Source organism: Pongo pygmaeus, chromosome 12 (genome assembly GCF_028885625.2).
Source record: "Pongo pygmaeus isolate AG05252 chromosome 12, NHGRI_mPonPyg2-v2.0_pri, whole genome shotgun sequence".
NCBI classification, from domain to species: Eukaryota; Metazoa; Chordata; class Mammalia; order Primates; family Hominidae; genus Pongo; species Pongo pygmaeus.
The window spans coordinates 44,885,563-44,896,777 of record NC_072385.2 but is presented as its reverse complement, the minus strand read 5'-3'; the positions used below and the strand labels follow the sequence as shown (position 1 = coordinate 44,896,777).

General features: G+C 44.0%; 1 gene segment (V, D, J or C); it reads right to left on the bottom strand.

Moving 5' to 3' along the window:
- Positions 1-1,589: 1,589 nt before the first annotated feature.
- On the bottom strand, positions 1,590-10,961 carry LOC129029990 (immunoglobulin kappa variable 2-28-like). The segment is given in 4 exon segments: positions 1,590-1,827; positions 6,554-6,629; positions 10,172-10,522; positions 10,894-10,961. Coding segments are annotated over 4 exon segments (714 nt in total).
- Positions 10,962-11,215: the final 254 nt, after the last annotated feature.

Sequence of the window (11,215 nt, the reverse complement as noted above, 5' to 3'; positions counted from 1 at the left end):
ACCTTTAGTCTGGGTTTTCCCCAAGCCCCTTTATGTTAGTGTCCACTCTTGGGTTCCTAAGGCTGTGACCACAGGTCTGAGTTTTAAGTCCTTTCTTCCCACACTAGAGCCTTTCCAAGGACTTGTTCTGTCCTCCTCCATGCTGGAAATCCAGACCCACCTTCCACTTACCCTCCTCAGAATCCAGAACTCACACTCTGGAAGCTTTTCTTTGTAAACCTTCCAAATGCAACCTCTGACAGGAACCCCGCAGCCAGGGTAAAAGTCTGAGAGACCAAAGCCGTAGGGGAGGGCCTGGGATCCTAGGCCAGCTCTCCTCAGTTCTGTTCTCACTGGTTCTGAGTGGCGGGGACCCTGCTAGTGCAAAAGAGGGAGGGTCATCAAATGTCTCCAGAGTCTTTACTCAGCCAGACTCTGTTACAGTTAGAAGGAAAAGAAGCACATGCTAAATAAATAAACATAAATTATTTGTACTTGTATATATGTATTTGTAACATGCCTTACAAATTAAATATATATCTATGATATTTCAGATATAAGTTGTATTAATACATTTGTATATACTGTGCATACACAATAAATAAATATAATATGTCATTTCATGTAAATAAATATAATATTAATTGCTGTTATAAGGTATGGTTTTAAACTTTGATAAGTTGAGCTTGAACATGAAAAACCAGCGATGGTGCCCCACCCCATGGCCCCTTCCCCACTATAGAGCCCAAAGTTCAGGAGGCTCAGGTCCCCCCTCATTTCCTTTCTGGGTCAAGCACTGACTCACAGATGGCTTTGGATGCTGAGGGATCCAAGGGGTGTCTGGGGAACATGAAGCAGCAGGTGTGGAGGAGGCAGGGAGTGGGCCTCGGCTCCCGGTAGACGGATGTTTTGTGCCCAGAGCTCAGCGTGGACTTTTCCTGCCCTGGGGACCCCTGAAGGACAGAGCAGCACATGTGGCTCATAGAATTAGGCCATGTGTGGCTTATAAGACAGGATTACAGGGGCGGTCACAGGACAAAAGCACTCCATGGCTCGTTGGCAGCCTTCCCTCTGACTGGAGCCATATGGGATCTCTTTGCCAAGCTTCTGTGGCTCACCCAGCTGCTGAGATTCTGTTCAGAATGGGTCATTTCTCCCCCATGCACAAGCTTCTGAATATTTGTTATTTTATTGCCATTATTCAAGGACCACAGTTTGTTGACCGTGATCTCTCCAAAAGGATTCATGGAGTGAAGTGAGGGCTAAGGTGTCAACACTGTGCCAGGATGTGAGAGAAACAAGGATCGCATCCCTGAAGACAAGGGCAGCTTATGTGTGAGGTGAGGATGAACTGGCCTCATAAATTCAGAGCAGGATGTGGGAGAAAACACATTGACATTCTCTACTCTGTGATGCTCACCAGATGCACTGGAGGTTCCCATACAGAAGGTGGGAAGCAGGAGGGAAGAGAAGGGAGTTAGCATTTTCAGAGCTGCCTCCCATTCTGCTCCACTGAGAAGGCCCCAGATCTTTAGCAGCACCCCAGGCAGAGCAGCAGCTGGGGAGATGTTTGTGCACCAATAATGACAGGAGGACGGGGTACGTGTCCCTCAAGGCAGTTTGGATGCTGATAGCCAAAGTGACATCTGTCCAAGCCCATGGCCCTTGATCAGGGCAGGCATGGTCTCCAGGGGGCAGCAGGAGCTCAGAGCCAGGCCTCGGTTCTGCTGGAGCTGGGCTAGGATGCTGTTCATACCCTGGTCACGCCTGCTGGTGACAGTGACCTTCTCATCTGGGCCAGAGGGATAGGGGCTGGAGACGGGGTCCACACAATGTTGCCACTGGCATCTGAGTGGGGAACAAACATGAACATTCCCAAATATTAATACCAAAGAAGTAGTTCATTCAGTTTGATTAAATTTCAATCAGAAAGCAAAACAGGCTGACAGCAAGTAAATCTTTCTGCTTAATGCAAACAAACCAAACTGAGGATGAAACCGGAGTCCTCCCTCCTCACCAGAGAGTCAGAACAGTAGCAGGAAGAGAAGCAAAACTGGGCCCCAAGTCCACGAGGGCCTCCTGAGGCTGATCCTGCTCAGAGAGGGTGGGGAGGGTGGATGAGTCTGCAGGGATTTTGACACCAAAATGGATGTGGCTGAATGGCTTAAACCACAGAAATTTATGTCTAACAGTTTAGGAGCCTGGAAAGTCCAAGATCAAGGTCCAGAAAAGTTTTCTTTCTGATGAGGACTCTCTCTTTAATTTGCAGATGCCACCTTCTGGCCATGTCCCCACATGACCGTCCCTCAGGGCATGCAGGGAGGGTGGGGGAGGGAGAGAGGGCTATGGTGTCTCTCTTTATAAGGACGCTAATCCTGTGGTATCAGGATCCCGCCCTGATCACCTCTTTAACCCTAATTACCTCCTTACAGGCTCCCTCTCCATCTGCAACCACATTGGAGGTAACAGATTCCAAACAGGAATTTGTGAAACATAGTTCCGTCCATAAGAGGAAGGCTTTGGGGACACAGCCAAGGCAGTAGGGCGGGGCAAGATCAGGCTTCCAGTCTCAGAGCACAGGGGATTTTCCCACCACTAAGCACACTGGCAACTCCTCCCAGGCGAAGCATGTCACACAGGAGACCCCAGTCCAGCCTTAGGGGCTCCCTGTCCATAAGGAGACATGATCACTTTTACTTCCTCATTACTTCTCGGATCAGGCATCTATCTTTTGTTTATTATGGTGTTTGTCTGCCGTCTATTGGCCAGTTTCTAACATAGCATCTTACAGGATTTTAGGTTCTAGGGTCCAATGAGCGTTGACTATGGATGAAATCTTTTCATGGATATTCATGGAGTTGATCCTATGACATCCATCACTAGGACAGATTTTGTAGAAAACATGAAATGGCCCCTCCCCTCAATAAACCAGTCATCTAGTTGAGGACAAACGGTATGCAAGAAAAATATTTGTCACAAAACAATTAGGGTGGCTAGATTCTGGGATCCATGTGATATGCCAAAGATGTGGTTTTGGAAAAAAGAGTGGGCTGTAAAGGACCCTGTAGGGCATAATGGCAGGGACTGGGGTGAGAAGCTGAAGGCCCCTGGTTTGGATCTGTCAACCCAGCCTCATTCCTCCCATCCCAGAAACACTTGCAGAACAGCTCTGAGAACCACAGCAGCTTTCCGAGCTGAGGAAGCATCCGGGGACACCTGATCTTCTAAAAGAACAACTGCTGAGGTTTGTGCTCTCAGCTATAGCACTGCGAGTAATCAGATGTTATCATTTACATCTGTGCTAAGCAAAGTCATTTTCTAAGATGATGAAAATGTCTGTATTTATGAAGTGCAATAGGCTAGTCATTAGTCATATGTGGCTGCTGAGCACATGAAATGTACCTGATGTAACTGAGAAGCTACATTTATAATTTTAAGTATTTCTAATTGACACATCTGTGGCTATTACTGCTAGTGTTTCCCACGTGGAACAGCACAGTTGTAGACAGTAATAACCAGTAATATCATTGGGACACCCAAGCTTCTAACTGTTAAACAAAGATGTGTCCCAGGACCACTGTACCAAGCTGCGATGTACCATGGCCAAGGTAGACAAAGCACATGGGTGGATATCAGGAACCTTCCAGGCTGGTGATGGAAACTGTCTCTCTTGGAGACACTGACTGGGAAGCTGGAGATTGGGGCCCACATAGTTGCCTATAGAATCTGAGGTGGAAACAAAACACAGATCTTCCCCAGTTAATGATGTCCCTCTCCATAGGCTTCCCAGCAGACTCCTGCTGGCTGATCAAGTGGGAGGTGAATGCTGGGCTCCCTGAGCAATGGCCTCAATCTGAGCCATTGTCCCATCTTTTTTTATTATTATTATTGTTCTTTAAGTTCTAGGGTGCATGTGCACAACGTGCAGGTTTGTTACATACGTATACATGTGCCATGTAGGTGTGCTGCACCCATTAACTAGTCATTTACATTAGGTATACCTCCCAGTGCTATCCCTCTCCCCTCCCCCCACCCCACGACAGGCCCCGGTATGTGATGTTCCGTGCCCTGTGTCCAAGTGTTCTCATTGTTCAATTCCCACCTATGAGTGGGAACATGCAGTGTTTGGTTTTTTGTCCTTGCGATAGTTTGCTAAGAATGATGGTTTCCAGCTTCATCCATGTCCCCACAAAGGACATGAACTCATCATTTTTTATGGCTGCAAGTGAGGACTGAGTCAGAGAGATGGGGATGGCAGAGGAGAGCAAATGTGGTCAGGGCCATGTAAGATGTGACCCTGCTGCCATATCTGAAGGAAAGGTTCTTGGTGTTTGTAAAGGCTTTGGGCAAATTGTGCTTTATAGACAAAACTGTAGAAGGGTCTGGGTTTAAGCTTAGTGTCAGCGTGATGAGGACTAGAGGTCGCAGTGAACTTGTGTTAAGAAACACACCCTGCACTTCTGGCTTTGTCTCTTCTCAGGTTTTATAGTCTGTGGGTTCCTCTATGGAATGAATGTGGCTCTGTGGAAGGAACATAGTTAAGGTCAGACAGACCTAGATTCCAAGTTCAGCTTCAACAACTGCTGACCAAGTGACTTTTATGCAAATCAGCCATGTGCTCTCGTGAACAGTTTCCTCATGTGTGAAATGGGGCACTGAGGATGTGAAGGGGTGTCCTGAGGGTTCCGCCAGCTGATGCACCTTGAAGTGTACATACATGTATAGACAGACACACACACATACATGAGAAGAGTATCTAGTGCCCCTTTTATGCATTCTTGAGTAACTGAGAATGTTATGTGAGATATTAACAGTCATATGTCATTTTCAACTAAAATTATCAATATTTATCTTATAACTAACAGATGCTTCTCTGTACACTGCAGGTTTCATGTACGTTTCTTCAATCACAAAATTTTTCACCAATCTATTTATGTCTAGTATCAGAAAGTTAAGCAAGGAGATTGCAAACCAACACAGCACCTTTAGTCTGGATTTTCTCGGAGCCCCATTTGTGTTAGTGTCCTCGGGCTACTGTAACAAGTTCTCAAAAATGTGGTAGCTTCAAACAACAGGAATGGAATCTCTCATAGTTCAGAAGTCCAGAATCAGTTTCACTGGGCTAAGATCTTGGAGTCATCAGTTCTGGCTCCTTCAGAAGCTCTAGGGAGCAGTCTGATTTAGCTCTTCCAGTTTCTGGTGGCTTCTCTCTCCTGGAATGTGGACACATCACTGCAATCTCTGTCTCTGTGTTCACATTGCCTTCTCCACTTCAGTCTATGCTAAATGTCTCTCTACTTCTTGTTTTTTTTAGGACACTTGAGTTCGCATTTAAGTCCCAGTTGATTAATCTGAAACCATCTCCCTGTTTCAAGCTCCTTAATTTACACCTGCAAAAGCCATTTTCCCAAATGAGATACATGCATAGTCTTCTTGGAATGAAACCTCACTATTTGGGGATGATACTCAGTACTACACCATTACAGAACCAGGTCTCAGTGTTAGTCCTGTACATACATCACAATCTCTCTCTCTCTCTGTCTCTCTCTCTCTCTCTCTCTCCACACGCCCTGGCTTCCTCCTTTTCTCAATGTTATAAATCTCTTCAATTCCTTAAGTGTATCCAGTGATACCTATAAACAAATAAGTATCTGAGAAAAGTCTCAATCAATTTAGAAATTTATTTAGTCAAAGTTAAAGAAATATTAGTGAAACAGCCTCAGGAGGTCTTGAGAACGTGTGACCAAGGTGGTCGGGCTACAGGTTGGTTTTATACTTTTTAGGGAGACATAAGATATCAATCAATATGTGTAAGCTGTACATTGCTTTGATATGGAAAGGCAGGACAGTTCGAAGGAGGGGGGCGGTGTTGGGGACTTCCAGGTCACAGGTGTATTCGAAGATTTCATAGGTGGTAGAAAGAGTTTATCTAATGACCTGTAATCAACACAAGGGAGTTTCTGGGTTTAGAAAAAGGGTTTTGGAGCCAAGGTTTCATCATGCAGATGAAGCCTCCAGGTAGCAGGCTTCAGAGAGAATAGATTGTAATTGTTTCTTAGCAGACTTAAAAGGTGCCAAACTCTTAGTTAAATCTCTCTTGGTCAGGAAAGAGACTTAAAAAGGGGTAGGAATCTCTACAGAATGTAGATTTTTCCCACAAGAACCAGCTTTGCAGAGGCATTTTTAAATACATTAAATAAATATATCTTGGGGAAAATACTTTGATTTCTCCTAGGGCCTGGTATCTGTCATGTTGGTATCTTATTGCTATAAAGAGTTTGCTTTGTCAGTCTCAAGGTCTCTGTCTTAATATTAAAAGCTGGTCAGTTGTGTCTGAATTTTAAAGGTAGGATGGTCAGTTAAGGCATATCCAATCATCCACTCCCATCATGGCCTGTACTTGTATTTCAGGTTGATTTTGGTGTGTCCTTGGCTGACAGGAGGAGTTTATTCAGTTGGCTATATATTCAGGGAGCATATAGTGTTATTTTTGGTTTACACACCTATGTCCAGGTAAGAGGGCCCCACACAGGAGGGCTTGCTCAGAACTTGGCTTGCAGGGCTGCTTACAGACCTGCTGTCTCCTGTTGTCATGCACAAGGAAGGACACAGCCAATGACAGCCCTCAGCCATCTGGGGAGAATCTGTGTCTGCAGAGGACAGTCATAAGCTATGAGTCTAGAGGCTTGTGATTGTCTTCAGGGGCCTTGGTCCTCAGCTTTCATGGGAGTTGTGTGGGCACTGGCTCAAATAGCATCCACCAGGATTCTTATCAGAATATCTCATTCACAGAAGGCAGTGGGTAATATGACAGCACAGAGGGACTCTGTGAGGCCAGCTGCACGGAACACTCTGGGAGAGGCCCTGGCACCTTGCAACTTGTGAAGCACATGGATTTGCATCTGTTAACATCATTGTGAAAGATCATTTATTATTGTGATTAACTAAGATAACATCTGTAATAGCTAGGAATAAAAATGTGATATTTTATTGCTAAGATGATTACAAGAAAACAAACAAAAATAGCATGAAGGAAAAGAGCAACACTAGACTGAGGGCTTTGGGTAAGAGGTTGAGACTCAGTAGCGAATCCCCTGGGCCATCTTCTGTCAACAGAGAGGGACAATCAGGAAAGGGAAATGTGCAGTAGAAGCAAAACCTTGGTTAGTAAAAGAATCCTAAGAGAAAACAAGAAGTCTCCTTCCTGAGCATCCTGTTGGTGTCGGGAAGATGCACATAATCCCCCCATTCCATGTCTTACACTTTTCAGTAATTAGGGCTCAGCATGAATTTAGAAGACACCATTCACTTCACAGCAGATGGGGACACAGTCGAGGCAGCAGTGAGAGACAAGGCTGGGCTTTCAGTCTCAGAGCACAGAGCAGGTTCTCCACAATTCCACAGCCTGGTGTCTCCTCTCAGATGTTCCACCTCATTCTTGCCTTAAGGGCTCCAAGTTCTTAATGGGACACCGGCCTTCTTCCTTTCCCAGGGTTTCTAAGAACTTGGCTCTCTTTTGTGTATTGTGGGGTTTGTTTGCCATCTAGAGGCAAGTTTTTGGCATAGCAACTTATGGGCTTTTTCTACTTGTGATATAGAAAATAATTACATAAATAAATTCATCATAAATAATAAATTGACTTAATGCATCAAATCACTAAAAAAATAAGATGACTTTAAGAACTTAGGAGTCTGATGAGGTTAAATAGAGAAATTACTTTCAGTGGAGGACAGAGCAACAGATGATTTTTTTTAAAGTGATGACGTTTTGGGAGTAATTATCATATGATAAATAACAACTTGAAATACGCTGCTAAAATATAATTTTATGCTCAAAAAATTATTTCCAAGAATCATGTAAATACATGTTTAGATTAAAACATACCAAAAATGTGGGTTTATCATCAGGTCCACTCAATGGAAGATTTCTCAAGTGTGTACTTGGAGCATAAATAACATTTATTTCTATTTGCAAGTTCAAGATTTTCAATCTTTAGAAGAAAACAACTTTCCCTTCACTCTGTTCCACTCATGCTTCTGAGGATGGGTGTGGGGGCAGCGACCGTGAGGAAGGAGGAAGCTGTGGGCTGAGGGTGGTCGTGCCTCCTGCCCACCTGAGTGACCTCATGGAGCAGAGCCACCACCACCACTAAGGCCACCTGCCTGTCTCTGCACTGCCATGGCACAGACATAGAAACGTTGTCACGTTTGCTCAACTGCAACTAGTGGCTTTTTTTACCAGCCAATTTTGATTCTCCTCGTATCTTCTTTCAGGTTTAGGAGATTGTTCACCTTTCACCATTTGTTTTCACAGTGTAGCCCTTTGTTACATCAGCATTATATAAGTCATTTGTTTGTTTGTTAAATATATCTAACCATCTTGAATGGGTTGGGACTAATCTTGTGTCTCATGGCAAAGCAGAAATTCAAGGTCGCTAGATGCTGTCAATCACATGAGGGCTACAGAAGGCAATAGCATCGCTTAGTTCTGGGTCATACTACTTACAGTTTGTGTTTTTTTGTTTTTTGTTTTTTGTTTTTTTAAACAGAGTCTCACTCTGTTGACCAGGCTGGAGTAAAGTGGCATGATCTCAGCTCACTGCAACCTCCGCCTCCTGGGTTCAAGTGATTCTCCTCCCTCAGCTTCCCCAGGAGCTGGAATTACAGGCGCATGCCACCACGCCTGGCTAATTTTTGTATTTTTAGTAGAGACAGAGTTTCACCATGTTGACCAGGCTGGTCCTAAACTCCTGACTTTAGCAGATTCACCTGCCTCAGCCTCTCAAAGTGCTGGGATTACAGGCATGAGCCACTGCACCCCACCACACTTTGTGTTCCTTAACTGCATTCTGCATAATGCCTTTTAAGCTCAATGATGCATTTATCAGTATTTTTTAAAACATACTGTGTCACTTTTTTTTTCATTTGAGGGCGCCACTGTGATTGATATCTGTAAAAATTTTGCCATACAATTTTTAAACCTAACAGAAATGGAACTTTGTCATTTTAATTGCACTTACCATGGAATCCTATATCTTGGAATAAACAATCTTCCCAAGTGTTACTTTGTACCTTTAGCCTGAAGCGGATCTTCTTCTGTTGATTCTGCCATTATTTTGTGTCTATCACACGTTGTTATGCCGTGTAGCTCACATGACTCATTATTGGGTTCAATATCATTTAGAACATTATATTTAATAAAATCTATGAAAAGCAGAGATGCTCCATGCATTTACAATTGAAACATAGAATTCGGATTCATTTTCAGGTAATGATATAATCATGTGAAAAGAATGTATTTCTGTATTCTTTGAAATTTTTCTTATGAAAACACAGTAATGAATTTCTACTCTAAAATAGAAATTAGCCTGAATATCTTCAAAACTTTTAGAATTTGGAAGAGAAATAAAAATTTCACATAATTCTGAATGTTTTCTTTGTACTTGAAATAAACTTCATTTTTTTGTCTTTGAGTTTATGCAGTTATTTCTAAAGGACACTTCTGGAATTGTGAAAACTTGCTTTTCACTTGGCAAATAATAATTAAGAGTAATCAATTTTTGACATTAGGATCTCATACCTGCCATGAGTTTACAAAGTCTATTTGAATAATCCAACATCAAACATTTTTACTCAGTGTCCTTAGCTGTACTCCTCTGCAGACAGCTTGTGTAGAATGCTTTCTCCTGTAAGACACTGGAAAGGAGGGTTTAGTGGGAGTCGGAGAGCAGAATTAGGGAGATGGGAGACTATGAATTTCCCAATATGACTAAGTGTCATCATGTGTGAAATAAACCCCAAGCTGGTCATTTCCCGTATGTATTCTACTTGTGTTGTCACTAAACTGCATCCATGGTCTGGTTATTCTGACAGTTGCATGAACTTGACAAACTTGGGCAAGACAGGGAGGGTGAGGATGTGAGCTTTCATTCACTCTCCCTTCATCATAGCTGGTTGCTCCCAGGGCATGTGGCCCCCATGAATTCTCATCCTACTGAAACCTTCCCCAGGCTGTGGCAGCTAGTGGGGCCTTAACATGTGGGATCTGAGGTGCTGCTGAAGCTCTCATGGACCAGAATCCTCAGCAGCAAATGCCGCCCTGACATCTCCAACAGCCTTCTCTTCTGCAGACTCAGAGACTCTACTCAGCTGCTCCCCAAGACAAGCAGCCCATGTGGGCAGCTGGGCCAACCCAGCAGGGAGGTTTCTGTTCGAGGATGTAGCACTGTGGGAGGAGCTTGTAGAGCTTGCATGCAGTAATAAACCCCAACATCCTCAGCCTCCACCCTGCTGATTTTCAGTGTGAAATCAGTGCCTGACCCACTGCCACTGAACCTGTCTGAGACTCCAGAGTCCCGATAGGAAAGCATATAGATCAGGAGCTGTGGAGGCTGCCCTGGCTTCTGCAGGTACCAATCCAAATAGGTGTTTCCATCACTATGCAGGAGGCTCTGACTAGACCTGCAGGAGACGGAGGCCGGCTCTCCAGGGGTGACGGGCAGGGAGAGTGGAGTCTGGGTCATCACAATATCCCCACTGGTCCCTGAAAAAGTAACAGAGTAGTGCAAGTTTATATAGATACATTATGAGCAACTTTCTTAATTTCTCTTGTGATACTGATTTACAGGTACATTTTTAAAGTTTTGATTTATATCATGAAAAGAAGACTTTCTAAAATAAACCCATTATTTATTAGCCACAAGGGAACTCTTTATTTTCAAGTTCTTAATCAAAGCACTGGTCATCATTCCCTGGAGGTGAATCCTGATTATTCATAAGACAAACATGAATTCCATTCCCTGGAGCATAGACCATGTGACTCTATCACATTATTGGAATAAACATGGGAAGCTGTGGAGCCCACAGAGCTCAACTCCCACCCAATTGTCCTCCCTCATCTCCTTCTGTCCTTACCAGGGAGCCAGAGCATTAGCAGTCCCAGGAGCTGAGCAGGGAGCCTCATTGTGAGAAGATGAACTGAGGAGTCCTGATCAGTCAAGGCAAGGTTACAGCTGAGCTTTTATCTCAGACTCACAAGGGAGGGTCCTCCCTAGGGGACAATACGCAAATCACCTGGTGGGTGCAGTGGTGTGGTAAAGGTTGATGGGGCAGGGGGAATGTCTCTTCTGTGAGCATTAAGATATAAATCATCCCTCAGAACAAAACAAAAATAGATTCAGTCAAGTTTGCCCACAATCAAGGGAAGAAGGATCTGAAGGTGAAAGTTAGGACCTTT